This window comes from Crotalus tigris, unplaced genomic scaffold (genome assembly GCF_016545835.1).
Source record: "Crotalus tigris isolate CLP2741 ecotype Arizona unplaced genomic scaffold, ASM1654583v1 scf7180000017545.3456711, whole genome shotgun sequence".
NCBI lineage: Eukaryota > Metazoa > Chordata > Lepidosauria > Squamata > Viperidae > Crotalus > Crotalus tigris.
The window spans coordinates 925,191-946,235 of NW_024096464.1; the positions used below are offsets into that span (position 1 = coordinate 925,191).

Below are 21,045 nucleotides of genomic sequence, written 5' to 3' on the forward strand. Positions count from 1 at the left end.
AAAAAACCTCTCATTTCTAAAAATTCTAAAAACACAGTAGCCTACTTGAAAAAGCCATCCTAAAACTGCAAGGATCAGGAGCTTATTCAGGAAGCACATCTTTTTATCTTCGGAAAGCAGCAAATACCTATAAAGGAATGACAAGAAAACAAAAAAATTCGATTGTATTAATTTGACCTCTTCTTCCTATGCCTTTATTCTTTAAATAAATAATTTTTCTTACATTTTAAAACATTAAGGCTATAAAGTAATCAGCATTAAATCAACAACTAGATTTAAAAAGTTGGCTATCAGATTGTACATTAATACACCATGCATTCACAAAAGGATTAACATTTCTAGCCGGATAAATTATTACAAACAGAAGATATTATGTTACATTGACTTTTTTAAGTTTAGCTTAGTGCTATAAAGCTTGCAGAGTATAACAACATCCCCAATATTTTCTCTTACTATCTTTTAATACAAGAACCAAAATTTTCAGTCAGCTCTCTGGTCTAAAGAACACCAAACTGAGAAAACTATTGTAAAATAAAGCTTTAAGCTACTTCGTAAATAAAGAAGTTGCCATTGCCAGTCACAACAAAAGTTTTACCAGGACACTACCAATCTGTGTTTCATAAATGTATTTCCTTGCAGCAAATCTCATCAAAGTGTTGTTACCTGTACAGCTGCAAGAGCAGAGCAAATATTTTCTCATAGTAGTCAAGTAATGGGGCAATATAATCCATGAGAGAAAGAAATTCAACCACCCATGGTACAGTCAGGACCATACATTGTTTCTGAATGGACTGTCTCAACAACTTAAAAATATCCAGTACAGGATGGGCCTGGAAAGGGAGAAAAGAAATATCACATTGGGAAAATATTATCCATGAACCAGAAGCCAACTATTCCAGCTTAGTTGTATTATACCACAAAGAATCAACAAGTGATGGGATTTTGAGGTTTTTTTGGGGGGATGGGGTGCTACCCAGTCATTTTTAATAGGTAATTTACTGTGTTAAAGAATTACCAAAATTTTCAAAATAATTTGAAGAAGTCCAAAACATCTGGAGGGCATGAGGTTAGCTAATTATGATCTAGGATATAATTCGGTCATTGTCTTAATTCTTGGTTTGCTTGCTTGAAGATATCTCCACATCAAGGTTATCTTATTAAATAGAAGCTATTCTGAAGAGGTGCTAGTTTTTGACATAGCGGTATTAACCAATGAAGAAATAATTTTTCTCTTCCATTCTGCCAAGCCAATACGTCTATGTTATCTGACAGTACTGTCAGGCACGAACCATAAGCAACAGGATTTGAGTTCAAAGCACTAAAAGTTTATTACATGCTACCTACACACAAGAATCTAATCTACTAACAGTCAAACCAAATTGGCGCCAAATAAGGATCAATGGAATTCATAGAAGGCTGGACTTGGGTCTCTTGTGGGAGCATAGCGACTCCAAACTGCTGATGCACTTGACCTCACCCTCAGAAACAACCTGCTCATCTCCTACACTATCAGAGTTAATACAATCTGACCTTAATCTATAACAACAAAGCACAGTGTATTAATATTATAAAGGCTAGTTAGCTGAGACATCTGGAAACAATCCAACTATGTATATCAAATGGTTAGTAGCTGGGAGAATTGAAAAAAAATCTCCCTCTCTTATAACATGCTTCCTGCAGATAAATGCAGCTGATTACATACATGGTTCCTTAATGTGATTGCTGACTCCAAGAGATCTCCAGTTGCTGGCTCTGATGTGCGATACGGCAGAAAGACAAGGAATCCCACAAACTTAGCCAGGAGTCGAAGGCTCATAAGAACACTCGCAAAATGCTTCTTTTCATCCTGAAATGTAAGACTAGTGAAACCTCTTACAATTGTCATCCAGCAGTGGATACACCAACAATGCCATTGTTACTTTAAGGTTCCACACATGTAGGTAAGTCATTATAATCACATCTCCTACTGGAGATGCGGAATTGAGTCAGAGAGAATGTGGCTTGGTTAAGGCTGACCTAGTAAAATTTCAGAAGCAAGATTCAAATAATAGTCTTCTTGATATACAGTTCTACCATAACACTGTAACTGAATATGTGATGCAACAACTGAAAATGATTCTTTTTTTCTCAAAATCAAGAGAGCCTTTCATACTGTATAAGTGACATCCAATTACTTAAGTTTAAAAATTATCATTTTTTGCATTCATTGTCGGAGGCCTTCCAAAAAGCAAGGCAGTTGCAGAGAACCAATAGTTACCTTGAAAAAAAATTATTTTCAATTCTGTCTTCTAGCTATTTGAAGCAGTTATGTCATCAAATCAAGTCTGACAACATAACATTTTTTTCAGGAATAAAAGCTACCAGTGGGAATGGGCAACAAAGCAACACCCAAAATGAAGCAGGTATATTTTGGGAATTTGTAAAACTATCATTTTACAACAGAAATGCATACAGCTTAGGTCTACTGAAATAAACTCCACATTTTGCTTTCTTTTTTCACTCAGAGAAATGCATTTGTATTTATATAAAAAAAGGTCAAACATCACATATCCCATTTCTATTAAAACAAGGCATTCTGAAGCATTCCAGCGATCATTATACACATTATTCTACTTATTTTGACAAGAATTGCAGGCACTCCATTCAAACAACCAAACAAAGAACTGACTCAACAAAGGTATTTAAATAGAACTGTTTTTACTGAGTGATGAGATCTACCTGTTCGCTCATTGCTTCTCCATCACTGGGTTCATGTTCCACCAAGGCAAAGCTGTCCAGCTCAAGGATCTGCATACACAAACTGTCTACCAGGTGTTGATTAAATCGGTAGCTTTCAAAAAACAAATCAAGATGGGAATGAGATTTAAATGTATGCATATATTTAAGCAATCTATATGGTGGCCCTTCTCACTTCTGCAACTCTGGGCAGCTGACAGTAAATTAAAACAACAACAAAAAAATGGTAACAGCTCAGAGTATTTTTTTTATATTTACAACAATAATCATCAAACAGCATGCCTGAGATCCAAACAACTTTCATCTTGCAAATCAATAGTAAGCAAAGAAGCAGCAGATCAACCAACCAAGAGGGCTCAAGGAACAGACATTATGAGAACAATCCAAATTTGAAATAGGGTATTAAGACTGCAAATGGCTAATACAATGAAGAACACATTTAAAATCAAATTAACTCAACTATCTTAGCCAGTAGTCAATCCACCAAGCAATCTCTTTTTCTAGGAAAAATAAGTGAATGCTTAATATGACAACATTCTGAAAGCAGGGGAAAAGGTTTTACTTCTTGTTTTACTGCAAAATACGTTCTATCTGAAATATTTTTGTCTTGCTTTTTTTTCAATTTCAGATAATCCTTTTTCTTTTTACGCACTATTATGCTTGTTGTTAGCATTATAAGTTTTTTTCAAGAGTTTTCTTTGAAATGTGGGATATGTGTTTTCTTATAGAATCAAAATAAAAAGCATATTCTAGGTTGATTCATACCACTTTATTTCAGCTTTGTGCTCTCAAATGCAATCCATTTTTAAAAGTGGGTCTATATACAGTTACAAATGGCTCCCATCTATTGAACTGAAGCTTGTTCACAGTCAAAGAACTGCACTATGGACTTTGCCATTTTTCTCAGACTTTCAGATTAGCCTCTTGACGTCTCATGATTTAAAGTGGAAAGATCAGCTTCTTCAATATTCTGAAAAGCAGCAAGATCTTCCTACTGATTTTGATCTAGTACTGTTGGGGATGAAACTTTCTTTAAATCTTACCAACTGTATGCCTTATCTTCATTTTTTGTTACCTACAGCACCATCCTCTCTCTACCCTGCATTTGTGTATTTTGAGAGAAAGCTCTCTAGTTAGGAGTCAATCATTTATGTTGTTGCATATTCTTGAGAAAAAAAATCATTTTAACAACAACGGAGCAACATCGAAATCTACCAGAGCAATAGTAGACATATACTACAAAATCATTTTTGACAGGTATTACAGATGCAGTTCAAATTGCAGAATACAATTTTGCTATTTTTCTCACATTCCTTTGTTATACATTGGCCATTTCCATTGTAAGCCAAAAAAAAAAAAAAAAATAGCTTACCCAAATACATTATTTCAAGCTTCAAGTAAGCAATAAGACCACACAATAGCACTGAACAACGATGCAATCTTATTTTGCTTTGAAGAATTATGAAATCTCTCTGGCCTCCTTGCAATCAGCTTAAGAAATGGGAACGCCAGAATAGTTTATGCATGAATTCCTTTAGGAATTCCTCCAAGGCACACTGTGTTGCCCACTTAAAAAACTTGTCAGAACCAAATGCAAAACTATTAAATGCTTTTGCTTAGTAATACACAGCTTAAGTAAGTGGCAAAAGCAGCTCACCTTCCTGCACTGAGGATGAAGTCCCTGAAAAACTGTTGGCATCCTGGGAAAGAAGGAGGAGGGCAAGGTCCTCTGATGCTCTGAGGAACAAGAAATCTCTCTTGCAGCCTCTTCAGTCGGTTCAGATTATCTGGACCTAACATGTTAAGGACATCCTGGTCTGGAGTATCTCCCCAACTTGTGCCTCCACCAACTGGTCCTTTACACATCTTTGAAACAGAAGGAAAAAAATAGGAGACAGAAGAACAATATTTTGCTCAGAGAACACGAAGGACCCCACAACCATAGAAAAGTTTAGTTATCATAAATATCTTGCTATTACAAAGCAAAGCATCTTTATTTATTAAAAAATGCAACCACAAGCCTACCTGAAGAAGTTGTTTCTGAAAGAGCCGGGCAAAGTGACTATAGTTACAAGCTACTGAAAGATGTGCCATCATAACTCTGCAAAACAGGAAACAAGTGACTTATTATAAATAAATCAGGAATTACTATTTTAGAATTCCTACGGGTACTAAGAAAATCTCTAAATAACTCGAGTAATTTGCAACTATGACGTATTGGTTCTGGTTCCCTCCCCCCCACTCCACCCCATCCTGGAAGCTCACTTGGTGACCTTAGGTCAATCAATCTTTCTCAGTGGATGAGAGTTATTTTCAGTAAACTGAAGTACTGCAATGTATTCCACTTTTTTGGGGGGGGGAAGGGGAACTTGATAAGCCTCCTACAACTTTTCTAAATGTATTTTCATATTTATACTCCATCCAATAAAGTCACAAAAAGAGAAAGAGCCAATTTTTTGCTCTGTATTAACCAGGACTGAATTACAGTAGTGTGCTGTAATGTGCCAGTGCAATCCCCACTGGTGAAGAAATGGATTCTCCTCCCCCATTTTTAAATCTTTTCTTTAACAAATCCTTAAGACATGACTACATTTCATTTGTTCTCATTATCAAAAATACGGGTGATTCTTTGCTTCTTACAAGTTCTGACCTTATAATTTCAAACCATATGAACGTGTTACATACCTAGGGATTTCTTATAAATCTTGGTATTTAGATATTACTAGATCAGATATTCTCCAATGCTTTCCAAAATAATCACTAGTTATCACCTACTGGACTACAAAGAGGCGCAAGGACTCTTTTCTAACTATCCTTGTAACTATTTTTGTAAATTATCCTGATTCAATTGTTGAATTAAAAGCTCTTACCTGATCCTATCTCCTAGACATTTCTCAAAATCCCAACCTGTTTTTTCAAAGTTATCTTCCCATTCACGCAGCAATTCATAGAAAATATCTCTATTGAATAAGGTAAACATATTAATGTCAATATCTGAAAATACAGTTATCATCATTTGTTATATTATTCCACCTCCATATAAGTGCCATAAGAAGTGATTCTCTTGTAAACAAATGTTCATATGTTCAAATTTAGCAATTAAAACAACTTGTCAATTACTTTTTAATTAAGTTTATTAGTGTTGTAGCATTTGATGAAGAGAAACAAAGAGTTCTTACCTTTGCTTCTTGAATATATGGAATGCCTTATCACTGGAAAAGTTAGATCGATTGTCAGTTTCTGGTTGAAAGGAAACTGACTGCACACATGAAGGCAACCACAGAGAAACCTGTTAATTGCACATAATGGTAAGTAAGCAGTTCTCCATTTCAATATGCACTTCTCTCTAAGCAAAGTATGCAGAAACAAGCCTTAAAGTTGGAACTGCAATCTGTTCTCCTTACTATGACTTAGTTTCAATGCTAAAACATAATTTTAAATTAACTTGTAGCAGTGCAATCAGAGGACAAGTTTTAAGCATCCTAAACTACAAAATGTGCTGCTGATTTTAATAATAGGTACTGTATTTGTTATTTTTCAGTTAATTGCAACTGTCATTTATATGGCAGAGGAAGGTTCATGTGCACACTTCAAAAAGCTGTGTGCACAAAAATATTTCAAGAAAATAAACAACTCAGGCATTATCAACAATAACAAGGATAATTGAAGAAGCAATCTTTTTTGTCTCCAAGAAGTAATTTCCAAGAAATTTTGCAAAGCCTACTTGCTTCATATTACCTTTGCTGTTGTGTTTTCATAGGCTGCCATTAGCCTCTCATGCAAGCCAAAGGAAAAAGATGCAATTCTGTCATTCTCAGCAAGGAGCTTCAGTGTCCCTTTCTCTAAATGAGAAATAATTCTGCCAAGACAACAGCAGTCAACAAAAAAAGCACATTGTGATATTATATTTAAATGCAAAGAGGATGAATTCCACTGCATTGTTACTCTTTATATCCTCCACTGACGTCTGTATTCCGAACTCTGTCATCCATTCACCTAATCCAGGGGTAGGCAACCTTGGCTCTTTTATGACTCAGGAATTCTGGGAGTTGAAGTCCATGAATCATAAAAGAGCCAAGGTTGCCTACCCCTGACCTAATCTATGCCGGGAATAACACCCTGCCCTTGTGAGATTTAGGAAGCTTTTGAAAACCCCCCTTTCTAATTGGGGCTTGGATGCCAAGAGAGAAAGAACAATAGCTATCTTTCCTCTCTTGGATTGTTTTTATAGATGTGAGCTGTTTATTATGCTAAGATTGCTGTTGTGACTCTTGTACATTGCCCAGAGTTGTGTGATATAAAGGGATAAATTTATGTTAAAGAAATAATCAAAATAATAGGAAAGCTATGCAGCCTAAGAACAGTTTGAAATGAAAACCAGGTGTGAAAGTATCTGCTTTCTTATGAAAGCAGCAAAATCATTGCACTTACTCAAACTGATAATCCAAAACTTGTGCAGCAAAATAAACACAGTTGTGTACACTGTGAAAGTGCTGCCTCTCAATCAAATCTGTAAACAAAATAGAAAAAAAAAAGCACTTGAGGGAATTCATTCCACAGAATTCAGTCTGGTCAAGAACAAAGACACTCCTTCCAGGACTTCCATTTACCTTGAACACCTAGGAAGAATAACTACCAAAGGAATTATACAAAGTTATATTGCTCTTCTCAGGAGGTAGCTGAGAAGAGCTTTATAACATTTATAATATCAACTGCACAGAATTTTTAAATAAGCCAGAAATCTAGATGTTAAACATGCTTCCTATTATACATATATTGGGAAGCTATGGTTAATGATTTTCAAACAATGCATGTTAAACCATAGTTGAAAACTACTTGCAACACAACATGCCTAGTAAGACCTTAATCATGATTTCTCAGTTCTTTAGATACAGTGAGAAGCTATATCTTCTGCAGCATCATAATGAGCAATATTTAAGCTAAAAATAAATTGTTCTGTCCCTTTAAATGAAACTTTTCCAATAGCCCTTATTTTCTTTAGTGGAATTCTTCTAACATTGCCCACTATTGTATGTGCTATAATATACATGTTACGTATAACATCCAAGGATTCTCATTTCAGGTCTGACCTGTATTCTGTTCCATAAATCCCAAGTCACTTTCCCTATCTTCTGCAAAGGAAGTTCCCTTTGCTGTTAGCAGCTGCAATACAAAGAAAAGCTCTGAGAAGATATTTGGCACCAGGTTTTCTGCAAAAAAGAAAGAAAGTAAACAAGAATAACAGTCATCCAAAAGGTTCCCTCTGGTGTTCATTACCAGGTAATCCTCGACTTATGACCACAACTGAGCCCAAAATTTATGTTGCCAAGTGAGACATTTAAGTGAGTTTTGTCCCCTTTCTAGCCACAGTTGTTAAGTGAATCACTACAATTCTTAAGTTAATAACACGGTTGTTAAGTGAATCTGGCTTCCCCACTGACTTTGCTTGTCAGAAGGTCACAAAAGGTGATCACGTGACTCCAGGACACTGCAACCGTCATAAATATGAACCAGTTGCCTACCATCCAAATTTTGATCATGTGACTGTGGGGATACTGCAATGGTCGCTAAGTGTAAAAACTGGTCATAAGTCACTTTTTTCAGTGTGGCTGTAACTTTAAATGAAACGAACTGTTGTAAGTCAAGGACTACCTGTCTTTTAAAGAAATGTACAATCGTATCAACCTGTGTTTAGATATAACAAAACTTTTATATTTTAAAAAGAAGCAACACAGAATGCCTTCTACGACATTGATAAAAATAACTAAAACTAAATTTAAAGTTAGATGTTAGGGTTTATTGGTTTTTATCTAATAAGAGAAACTGCTTTAACAGACTGATGTGACTTTCAGGGGAACAATGTTTGTTTTTATTATTTTTACATTATTTTATACCAAAATATTAAGGACTTGCACTTGCCTAATTCAAATGGCTAGTAACCTATGATAGTTTTAGAAGCTGCCCCCTGCATAAGAAACTGGGAAAGGAGAAAAGGAAGTGTCTTGAAGAGAAAATGACTATACCCATTCAGCTCTGGCTGGATACTACACCCAAGAAACTAGCCTCAAGGGAACACAGCCATTCATAAAATAGTTCCCTGCATTAACCTAAGGCCTGTCTTCCTTCATCTCTTTTTGCAAGCTTCTAAGAAGTCATTTTAGCATAATGCTATCATCTTCTGTAATAATTCAGGCTTGATATGATTAATTTATACTTGGATTAATCAGGATTTTTCATTCTCACTGAGCAAAGTTTTGGTACTAACTTTCCCTGTCGAACAGAATGACAATTACTGTACATAAACACTCCGTATAAATACTAAACCATACCAAATAGATCAAAATATCACATAATAAGCTAAGATAAAAACCTTCCAAGCACATTATGGCTTAATATTCTAGTGCAGGGGTCTTCAAACTTGGCCCTTTTATGACTTGTGGACTTCAACTCCCAGAATTCCTCAACAAGGCACACTGGCTGAGGAATTCTGGGAGTTGAAGTCCACAAGTCATAAAAGGGCCAAGTTTGAAGATCCCTGTTCTAGTGTAAAGAACATGCAACAATATAATTGGTTCGCGTTTGGCTTAATCACTGCTATTCGTAAGCCAAGGTTTATTACAGGTAGTCCCCAAATTACGACACCAATCCCTGCAATCCCAATTGCTGTCGTTAACTAAACTGCAGTGGTCATTAGATGAGGTTCTCCTTGTAACTTCCTGCTGGCTTCCACATTCAAAGTCGGGAGAAGCTGCAAGTCCCAGGTGACTTGCAAGTCAGGAGGAAGTAAATGGCGGCTGCCTGGTGTCTCCCACCAGGCAGCAGCCATTTACTTCCTGCTGACTTGCTTGCACAGGGCATTCACAGGTACATGGGCAGCTTGAGGGGCACGGCATGAGCGCAGTGAGGCTTGGGCTGATTGCTGGGCAGAGATAGGATCAAGGGGTGCACGGGGATGTGGAAGAAGTATGACAAAGCTTGGGCAGATTGTGTGGGGATGCGAGGGAGGCATGGCTTTGGGAGGATCCTCAAGGGTGCACAAGTGGCAAGGGTGATGTGGCAAGGGAACACTGGATTGCATGAGTAGCAGGGGAGATGTGGCAAAGCTCAGCGAAGGCATATGAGGGTGCAAGGGCGGCATAGCAAAGCCAGGACTTCCAAGGATTAGTTGTAACCACCATTCATTCAGCACCATCATAACTGCAAACAGTTGCTGAAAGAATGATCACAAGCTGCTCAGAATCACAGGAGCGAGTTAGGCAACAAATACATTTAATAAATAAATAATAAATAAATAAGTGGAGCACTGCCTGCAGTAGTGACAGTCAATGTATATAATTTGTATAAATTAATTAAAAGAAACTAAGTTGTGCAGAATTTGATTTCTCAGCTTTCTGAATGTGTATTATTATAGCAGTTATCAATAACTTCCTAAAAGTTTGCTATAAGAACCGTATTATACTCTACCAGTTGTTTTTTTCAAAGCAAGATTCATTTGAAATTTCATCTCTACTAAATTTATGTGCATGTATCATCATTCTTACTATTCTCTCAAATCAATAGAAATTCCCAGTGTTATGTTTCAATTTTGCTACCTGCTATGCACGTGGAATAAAGCTCAGCCAGGTGTTCCAGCTGTTTTCTATAAGTAACTTTGTTGACATCGGCAGAGGTTACTGACTGGTTTTCAGTTTGGAGATACACATTCCAACCAACATTAGATTTGTTGGATGTGCCAGAATCCAGAGATAAACTTATAGAGGAAGACGTGTGATGCAATAATTTGGATCTGTAATACAAAAAGAGTAAATGGCCATAGAATTAAAAATCATAAAAATGCTAAAAGGTTACCTTCTCTACTACATCTGCTGGATTATTTCAGACACTTATTCAGAAGTTTAAAAAAATGTAAAATCTTTAAGAAACTTCTTAATGCTTTTTACTGCACTTTCCTACTGTATTTGTAAAAACAGCATGTTTATATAATACTATGGACCAAATCTGAAAATAAACCCAGTTACTTACAAATCTAAAAAACACCAAGGAAAATATTCTGAACTTGTAAATCACATCTCTATTAAATGCAATGGAGAAGTCATTTTAAACATATGTAAGATGTTCTACTTCTTTAAGAAGTGGGCTTACGACAACTCGCCATGGCCACCTCGCTGGGAGGTAACTTGCCATGGGATAAGAGTTATAGTAATATCGAAGGAATAGTGGACTAGAATTATTAAAGAAAGAATGCCAAAGGAGAGACAAAATCAAATGTGAATGACAAAAATTAAAATATTTTAAAAATTATTTTAAATAATTAAATTGATCTGTTGAATTATCCTGCAGTGAGTTGTCCTGTGGAGAGTTGGCCTTGTCAAGTTGTCTCGCGGTGAGTTGGCCATGGCGAGTTGTCCCATTCCATTAAGAAATGCCTGAAATCACACTCTCAACCCATAGTGCATCTCTCTCTCTCTCCCTCTTGGGCACCAGATCACAAATTCTATTACCTTTCTTTCTTCAACATCTCTCTTTCTTCCTGAAGACTTCCTGTAATAGAAGTTAAGTTCATTCCCTGAGAATTAGTAAGGTTCTCAGAACTTGCTCCAGACTGAACTTGAGAATTGCCAACAAGTGTAGAAGTGAAACACATTTTGGGCTTGGACAGAGTTCTCTCAGTACTCACAGGAGTAGGATTGATTCTTCTTGATGGTTTGGTTTTACTAAAACCAAAGAGAAAATCTGTTCAAGAGACAGTAAACCTTTCAATATTTAAGAAAAAAGAAGACACCCGATGGTTCAAGCCAAGGTTCTAATAATACAATATTGTTTCCCAGTGACTAATAAGCTTTTGAGGAATATGTAAATAGGATATGGGTGCAATAGCATTCTTTTTCTTTTACTCCATTCTGAAGAAACTGAAACTAATAAATATACTGCTTCTGATATTGGAAATAGAATATATTCTTAATAAATATGTTTGCTACATGTTATAGTAGCAATTTTTTTATTCTGTGAAGAACAAATACAGATCTGTGAAGAAATACTTTTTATCTATTCCAAATCTACCATAATGCAACTTTATTGGTTACATAGGATTCTAGTATTTTGTGCGAGGGGAAAAATGTTGGTTTCAGTATCCATTTTTTCAATAGCACGCATTATTTTCTATGGTTTAATTGCACTCTTCCTTACTCATCTTTTTTCTACAATATAAAACTCCAAGAACAGTAACATTTCATAATAGAAATTGCTCTAGTCCCTTGAAAGTTTCCTTCTTCATCCAAATAATCCAAATCTACGATATTCTGCAGCCATCTACTGGCAACTGGCAAAATACTGAATATTTAATGTATTTATTTATTCAATAAATTAATGCATTACCTTCCAAAAACTCAAGTTAGTGTAGTCAGCACTTTTCCCTTCAATATTTTTCCATGACAAGCCCAAGAGGCTGCAAGCCCAAAGTAACTCATGGAACTTCCACTGTGGAGGGTTAATTTTAATCTAGATCTCCTTTATCTTAGTCCAATGCCGCAACCTCTATATCAGTGTTTCTCACCTTGGGAACTTCAAAATGGTAGACTCCGACTCCCCAAAATCCACACTCAGCCAGCTTGCTGGGGAGTTCTGGGAAATTAAGTCCGCACATCTTAAAATTCCATGATTGAGAAATATTGTTCTATATAATTATTCTATCAAATATGTATATGTATCAAGAAATAATTTTATTAATTGAATAGATTTGATAGAAAAGGATATAATCATATTCCATGTAATATCATAGAAATCTGATCAATATTTTGGCTTTAGCTGTTGAAATGAGCATCTGTTAAATACAGTCACCTGAAGCAAAGTAAAGTTCTAGAGAAGGAAAAGGCTATTTAAAATCTTAGCATTTGTAAGGACACTGAAGCCAGATAACCAATAGAAGTCTGGAAGTGAGAAAAGGTGTTTGGATAGGAGAAAGGTACTGATAATCAGATCATGCATTTATACCGCTTATCTTTGCAAGTCTATGAAATGAGTTTAGCAGGATCTGGCTATTTTTAGCTATATTACCGTATTTTCCGGCGTATAAGACGACTTTCTAAAGCGCGGAAATCGGCGCTGAAGTCGGGGGTCGTCTTATACGCCGAGTCATCTTATACGCCGGAAATTATGGTAATTTCCGGCGTATAAGATGACTTTCTAAGCACGGAAATCGGCGCCAAAGTCGGGGGTCGTCTTATACGCCGGGTCGCTTTATACGCCGGAAAATACGGTACTTTCATTCCACGTTTGGACATATAAAGAAAAGCTGTGAAATTAAGCTCCTTTGGGGGTTTCTGCATTATAGCCCTCATTCCGCATGGAGGTAGGAAAGAGGAGGAATATCTGTCTTTGTTGGAGCTAGTAAGGCCAGTATTTGCAATATTATAAATGCCTATGGAAAGAAAAATCAGAGCTTTTACATGTGCAAATTGCAAAGAAATTTTAGTCACTGCTCTTCTGGGGCAAAAAACTTTCCCTACTAATAGCCATTCTGCTTGCGAAAGACAGCAGCTCCTTCCAGGTAAGGTGCAATATGTTAAGCAACAAAGGCTTTTTGCTGGCAGCTGAACACTATTGTATAAGAGTAAGATAAGTTAATTGGCTAAGTATTCTAGCCCTATAATTAGGAAACCTGAAAACTGACCTCTGCATTTCTCAGGCTCTGTATTGCTTAATCTAGCCTTGCCTAGTGTTTGCAGTGTTGTATGTGACCCTTCAATTGTTACTTGAGTTTGCATTATTTGCACAATTTTTGACCACATTTGCACAAAATTGGTGCCCTTAAAAGACACTGATTTCCTTTTCCAGAAAGCACAGCCATTGGTGAGAATTCTGAGAGATGGTCCACCCAGACCAGGGAAAGTTAAATTATGAATTTAACAGAGCTTGTCAAAGATTCTAGAGCACGCAGCAGAATAAAGCTTCAAATAAATAAATAAATAAATAAATATCTCCCAACATGAACACCAGAGAACAACTGGCTAAGGTCAATAATCCTGACAGCTTCAGAAAACGTTAAGAGAAAGAGGAGTTGCATGACTTGTGGGAATACAGAATTCCAGAGCATGGAGTTTGCATCTTTAAAGACCTGATGTCTGCTCCATATCCCCAACAGGCCCTCCAGACATCTTTTACCAGATGGACATAGATCCAATCCTAGAAAAGTGGTAGAAGAAGTAATGTAGTGCTATGCCATAATGGGCCTTGTAAAGTTAGAACCAGATTTTGAAAGCTACTAATAACCACTGCAGTTTATCATTGGTGTAAGCCAGGGGTGTTAAACTGCCGGCCCGCAGGCCAGTTTCATCATACCGGAGCGGCGCCCACCTTATTGCCAGCAAAGGCAAAAAAGCTCCGATATGTTGTGCGACGTCACATGACCTCGCGAGTTTGACATGTCTGGTGTAAACTCTGCCATAGTAGCCATTGTGTTCTGCAGGAGCTACAGTTCTCGACAAAGATAGCCTACGTAATGTGTTACTGTAATCAAACCAAATAGTGATCAGGGCAGGGGTGTTACTTTCACCAAGCATCCTGATCCAATTAGAATAGTAACTAATGCATCAGCTGAAGATGGGCATGACCTCCAGATATTATTTAAGAAATAGCCATGAATCCAATAGATCATGAATATGACTCTATTCCAGAAAAACTGTAAGCCTGTTCCTGAGTGTTTGCTGACATACAGCAATTCATTTTGGGGGGATTTTTAATCTAAACTTATTTTGACAGATTCCATCTCATACTCAATCTGAGGTGGCTACAGATAGTCCTCAACTTATAACCACAATTGAGCCCAAAATTTACATTGCTAAGCAAGGCAGTTAAGTGAGTTTTGCCCTATATTTTGCCGCAGTTGTTAAGCAAATCACTAAAATTGCTAAGCGAATCATATGGTCATTAAGCGAATCTGGGTTCCCTCATTGACTTAGCTGGTATGAAGCTGGTTGGGAAGATTACAAATGGTGATCACATGACCCTGGGACAGGGCAACTGTCATAAATGCAGGCCAGTTGAGAGCACCCAACTTTTGACCACGTGACTATGGGTGTGCTGCAATGACTGCAAGTGTGAAAACAATCCTGTCACTTTTTTCTGTGCCGTTGTAACTTCAAACAGTCATTAAATGACTAGTTGTAAGTCAAGGACAACCTGTACATATATATTTGAGTGGCATTTGAGTATTCATATAGACATTAAATAACACACAAGAGAATCCTGAACACTGCAGTACATCACACTGGAGAAAACTTTGCTTCAAGTCCTGCAGGTCTCTCAAAGTTATCTTGCCATCCCAGAAACAGGGCATTTCCTTTTCATCAAAATTACCAAGAAGATTTGAGAACTGAGACTTACTTTATTTTTCCAGCAGCACTCATGGGTGGAAATTCCTCCAAGTCATGTAAGTTAAGCTGGTCAGATGGTGAACAAGTGGAGACAAGATTCATTTCACTCGGTTTCTTCTGTCTCAATGAAGAACTTTCACTTTTTACTTCATCATTTGTGTTTCTTCCTATATCGTGTCCCATTGGCCGACTAGAACCATTTGTACAATTGCTCCCTTTTCTTCTGCTTCGCCTTATAGGGGCAGCAACAAGAAAACTCCCCAAGTTTGTTTTCTGAGCAGATCTTCTCTCACTACGAGAAAAAATAGGGCTTGAACCCACACTTGGGCTAGTGCTGAGATCCACACTTAAAAAATCATTACTGGAATTCAGTTCACTTGACCCATTAACAGCTGAAGATCCATGCAATTCTGAAGCGGAAATACTAGTATTTGGAGACTGCAAGCCAGTATCAAAGAAAAGTTGTCCTCGACAGCTACTGTTGTGGAACTTTTTCTCAGATCCTGTCCATTGATTCATACAGCTACTAGAATTTCTCAAGATCTTGGAATTTGGAGTTTTAGCAGGAGTAGATGGTCCATGGGTCAATATCTGACTGGTCTGTTCCCTGATGTAGTTCAGCAAAAAAGGAACAAAGTCTTTTTGAAGCAAATTAAGGACAACTAGTTTGGGGTGAATTGGAGGGTCCTGAACAAACAAATCATAATAAACATCAACTGATTTATTTTAATCTGAATTTTTCTTCAGTCATGCATGACATTATGTAATTTTTTACAAGAATGAGCTCAGTTATGAATTTGTTATAAGCACACAAAGCAAAATGAAATAATTTCAAAACCAAATCCCTCAGGTAATTTAAAACCAGAAATCAGAGATTTAGCATAATTTATTAAATGATAATCTCATCTCATATTGTTTGCCAAATTAGCAGATGGCCACATATATATGTATATTGTTCTATCAATATACATTTTTAAAAAATTTTGGCATTCAACTGCCAATTTGGAAAAGCATCATCCCGTATATGCTGAAATATTTATTTAAAATATTTGTTTACCACAGTGATTTCCACCATCAGTTTTTCTCCTTTTAATGAGTATGAGAATCAAGACTTTGCTTTTTTCCTTCATTATTACAGCAAAATTGTTTTCTACTCTAAAGAAATAGAGATGTGTGGAAGTCAGCAAAACAATAATAAGGTATTTATCACAATTTATATCAGATTTTTCAACAGAAGATTGCAGGTAGATGATATTACTAACTGTCTGAGATGGATTTGATTCCAATGTGTAAAAATGCCATAGAAAAGCTTCAACAGAAGCTTGTTTTGGCTCTTTCTATCAGTATTATTAAATCTTCTATAATCAGAATACTCATTTTCTATAATCAGAATACTCATTTTGCAAATGCATCTCTATTTTGGGGGGGAATTTAAGTTTCACATATCAAAATGTTTAATTTTTATTACATTTTCATTAAACTAACCAAAATAAAAACTAAGTATTAGGTTCTGACCTGGATGCTAGTTTCTTGCTTTTCGATTCACCCCACAAACATAAATCTTAGCTAGATGTTCTCTTGTTACAGAGGACATAGGAATAATGATTTGGTCAAAATGCTCTGGTCATTTCCTCCCATGGTCAATCAATGGTAATTTTAGCCACTTCCATCTGCAGGAGGGGCTAAGCAGGGGCAGATAGACAGTCATATACTTGCTCATTACAAGTATGAAGAATTCCAACTTAATACTTTGTGACCAATAGATTTAATCCAGAATCTGCGTGTTTAGACAGAAGGGCTGCTTATATCCACAGAACACCTCTAAATCAGGGCTCCGAACCCCCAGTCTGGGGTCTGGTACTAGCTGCTGCATATTGGGAATCGGGCCACACAAGCAGTGGGCGAGAGACAAGCACCCAAAGCTGCATTTGCGCAAGCGGCGTGTGTGCAAAACCATCCCCCGCTACCAGCGCAGGTCCACAAAGCCGGAAAGGTTAGAGACCACTGTTCTAAATCATGAAGAAACTGGTACAACAGAAGTGGTTTTAATGTTAGTCAATTTTTCTCAGAATGTACTTTCCCATGTATTTATTTAATATCTTGTACAAAGATGGTTAGTCCTAACAGAAGAGTAAAAGTCCTAGTTCTGGGAGTGACAGAGGAAAAAAAATCAATGACATTTACCCTTATTCCTTTTTACTGACATCTGTACTCAGAGCAGAATTGCATTCAGAAATATTCTCCCCCTAAAGGGGGCAAAAACTGGATAAAACCACCCTGAATCAATTTTCTAGTAGAACTCATTGCTACCTTGATTCTGCAAGGCAAGCTTCAGCCTAAGTAAATGACAGTGTAGGAATTACTGAGCAACATCTTGTGCAATGCTAATATTCCTTATTTGCAAGCTTTCTTCCCAAGAGTCTAATTAAATAGTCCCAGCAGAAAAGTTGTCTTCTAAAATCAACATTTTTTTCAGAAAGTACTCTAGATTATTTCTATTTATTTAGAAAACCTATTACATTTAGTAGGATTTTTTTTTATTATGCATGCTAGGAAGTAGGACTTCAACTTCAAAGTATTACTATTGCTGTTGGAAACTAAAATTTATCCATACATATATCAAGGAAACTCAAAATTTCTGAACCCTGGTTTACATTTAATGAAAGTTTCAGGAGTCTTTGTAAATTAGGAAAAATTAAGTGTCATGCTCTCTCAAAAGCCTAGGAAGCTAGAAATTGCAAGACTATACAGTAGTGGCCAAAATTGTGGAAACCTTTTGGGAAAGTGTAGAAATGCCACCTTTGGTTAAGTTTCCACCAATTTTTTTTCTAATTTCTTTATAACGGTAGCCTTGTTCACTTAATAATACTATTTTACATCACTTTCTGGGCAACCAGTCAACTCTTTGTACCATTTAATTTTATTACGTTTTACAAGCTCACTAAATGAAAGAACACAAAAAAACCCCAACCAACTTGATAGTGATCACATAACACACTGACAAATATCCTCCTCTCAGCTTCAATACATGACATCAATAACTGAATCCTACTGTAATCTGATTGGCTCATTGCCAAAACAAGATGACACCTGATTGGCTCTCTAAACATTCATGCTCATTGGCTACAATCAGATGAAGGAAAGCTACCTGATATCAATCTAAAAAGTTGTGCTTCCTTTTTCTGGTTATGTTGCTAAAACTTTTCATAGAATACAGTACAGATAATTGAACAAACTTTGTTGCATTACATTCTTGATTAAATTATCTTTCCATTGATATATAATTTTATGGTGGTACTACTCCAAATAAAGTAGTGTTATTAGCCATCAAACCTCAAAAATACACTTTTCCCAAAAGGTTTCCACAATTTTGGCCTTACTGTAATTACCCTTGGAAATGACAACATGGTTATATAATAATATATGCAATAATAGTGTAGAAATGTTTCTCACCATGGACCATGAGCCTTAGCTTTTGCCTTTGAACAGCATTAAGACGAAGTCTAAAAAAGTTCTCAGACTACTAAAGTCTTCTAAGAACAATCTGTTTTGCATTTCAAGTAATGACAATTATATTTTATATTCTGAATTATGTTCAAATCAGTTTGTGCATTATTAAACATAATAGCAAATTATGATGGATTTCCAACCAACAACATTCTTTCTTCCCCTACTTTCGTATCAGAGTTCACTAAGTTGGATTTTTTTAAAAATCATCTAGTCATATTTAAAATGCAGCTCTGATTTAAGGGAGTGAAAAGACTGAGCATCCACCTGACAGACTGAAAAATATCAGAGAAGTGAGGGGTTCTACCATTAAAGTCACCTCTTTTCTTTATATAGGCAAAGTACAGTGATGCTCTGCCTATACCTGTGGTTTCATTCCTTATCAGAAGGGAAGTTAGAGCCTCTGGCATCCATTGCTGCAAATAAATATTGTGCTAGACTTGAGGGTTAGAATTTTGCTTTGCAACATGCAAGCTTCCTATTTGTTTCTTAAACATTTGTTTAATTTGGAGCAGAGAGTCTTTTGAGCATAGAAAAATGATGTCCAGTTTATTTTGCGCATCTGAGTGTTGCCCTAGTTCTTTTATTTCTACTTCAAGTTTTTTATTGTTAATTTTAACAATAGCTTTAATAATTAAAATTAAACAATTAATTAACACTTCTCTAGCATCTCTACATCAGCAAATGGCATTAAAAATCTTATTAGTTCCCATGCACCACTCAAAATACAAAGGCACTGAAGATAAAGACAGTCTTTTGAATGACACTAAGAATGTTTTAGTCAGCAATGCATAACTTAATTACTGTAATCACAAGAGAAGAATTTTCAAATACCCTATACAATAACCAGTATAATAAAAGACAATCATATATTTGTTCAAACAGCTGCTTATAAAGGCAGCATAATTACTTTCCAATTACTGGGAGTTGCTGAACATTGATTTATTCACTGGCAATAGGAAACACTTTTATGCAGTTAGGCTGTAATATTGCTTTAAACTGATCAAACAAAACACATACATTGCATGTGTGTGTAGAGACCAAATACTCAGGTCCAACATTAATTTTCAAGAGTGAACTAGTACAAAGATGACTTCTTTATGTTAGTTCAGGAATTCCACAGTTCTCCAAGTTATAAATTTTCATACCTAAGGAGAATTATGTTTGTAGACCCCATGACATTTCCTGATGATTTAGATAGCATATTAAAATTAATTCTTGATCAGTAAATCCTAGATTATATTTAAGACTGGCTTTTGGCAAGCTGCACAGATGTGACTGTTTCTGTCATTTGACATATAAGCAGTTATTATCATATATTTTTTTGTTTGCTGCAGGTGCCAACGTAACTTGATTGGCTTTGGATACAATGTTATTTGACTCGGCACAGGAAAAGACAGTGTCATTGCTTTCTGCCTTTCAGTTTAACACAAGATCATGAATGAGGATGTTTTGATTTGCCACCCTACAGGCAAAACTTCTTTGTAAAGAACTCATCCCCACATGCGCAAAAGACAGCAGACAGATATGAATATGGTTTTCATTAAATCTGCAACTCTGGGCGAATTTGCTTGGGAATAAGTTTCCTCTGATTTTCGCAGTCTTATTTCAGAGGAGCGGATCGCCATTGGTTGCAAAAACACTGACCCTCGGCCAAGTTTGACCTGTAAGCATGTGCAGGTCAGTGAAATTGGGGAAAGGAGTGCATGGGATCTCGGGGTCAGGATTACGCGGCTCCCCCAAGAGAAGACTGGATTCGCACACATAATGGAGGCCCGAAGGCGTCCTGCTCAGTACCCTCCAGGGCCACGCAGCAGGAGCACCTACAGGCAGCGCGCGGTGACTATTCCTGCTTTCCCGCCTCCTTTTCAGGGCTTTTGAAGGCAAGAAGAAACTTCGCCGCCCAGCCAACTTCCCGCCCCACGGGAGGAGGACCGAGGGCTAACTTAAGAAGCGTCGCTGTTGCCAAGCGGGCTGCGCGTTTTACCTCTTTGGCGCAGCTCCGGCTTGACTTCAGCCACCGCACCACCGCACTGGCTGCCACCTCGTCCCGCAAGAGCAGCTCCAAAACAGCCGCCATCCCCGCCGCCTATAGAGGCGCCGCTTCTGCAGCCTTCGAGCAAGGCGCGCAACCCGCCTCGCGGCAACCCCAAAGCCGACCTGACAATCAGCGAGAGAGAGCGAGGAGGGGGAGAAAGGGCGGGTTCTAGCTTCCTTTCTAACTCCGGGTTACAGCTCAGCACGTGAGGAGCGCGCGGGGGAAGAGACGGATGGGACGCCGGACGCCTGGGTTGAGAGGGCGCCGCTCCCCCCTCCCCTCCGGGAAGGCGGGATCAAAACTCTCAGGGGAGCAAAAAGAGCGCGCGCTCCTGGAGCTGAAAGGCACAATGGGGCGTGGCCAGAAGCTCCGGCTCCGGAAAAGGGGCGGGGA

At 37.3% G+C, this 21,045-nt stretch overlaps 1 protein-coding gene across 6 annotated transcripts in view; it reads right to left on the reverse strand.

Moving 5' to 3' along the window:
• Window positions 1–20,930, reverse strand: part of CDAN1 (codanin 1) — a 36,228-nt gene extending 15,298 nt beyond the window's left edge. The window contains exons 1-15 of one of the 6 annotated variants that reach the window (XR_005554898.1): window positions 20,602–20,930; window positions 15,118–15,794; window positions 11,238–11,450; window positions 10,329–10,522; window positions 7,827–7,946; window positions 7,168–7,246; window positions 6,475–6,595; window positions 5,916–6,025; window positions 5,607–5,696; window positions 4,762–4,837; window positions 4,394–4,602; window positions 2,719–2,830; window positions 1,703–1,846; window positions 664–830; window positions 46–127 (exon numbers count right to left, since the gene is read on the reverse strand). Coding sequence is in view for 4 of the 6 variants with exons in the window: in XM_039328481.1 (XP_039184415.1) it covers window positions 46–127; window positions 664–830; window positions 1,703–1,846; window positions 2,719–2,830; window positions 4,394–4,602; window positions 4,762–4,837; window positions 5,607–5,696; window positions 5,916–6,025; window positions 6,475–6,595; window positions 7,168–7,246; window positions 7,827–7,946; window positions 10,329–10,522; window positions 11,238–11,450; window positions 15,118–15,794; window positions 20,602–20,694 (2,487 nt within the window). In the remaining 2 variants the exon portion in view is untranslated. Of the gene's footprint in view, window positions 1–45; window positions 128–663; window positions 831–1,702; window positions 1,847–2,718; window positions 2,831–4,393; window positions 4,603–4,761; window positions 4,838–5,606; window positions 5,697–5,915; window positions 6,026–6,474; window positions 6,596–7,167; window positions 7,247–7,826; window positions 7,947–10,328; window positions 10,523–11,237; window positions 11,470–15,117; window positions 15,795–20,601 lie in introns of those variants that run through there. The other 5 variants (XR_005554897.1, XM_039328481.1, XM_039328394.1 and 2 more) reach the window with 5 other exon arrangements.
• Between the last annotated feature and the right edge of the window lie 115 nt (window positions 20,931–21,045).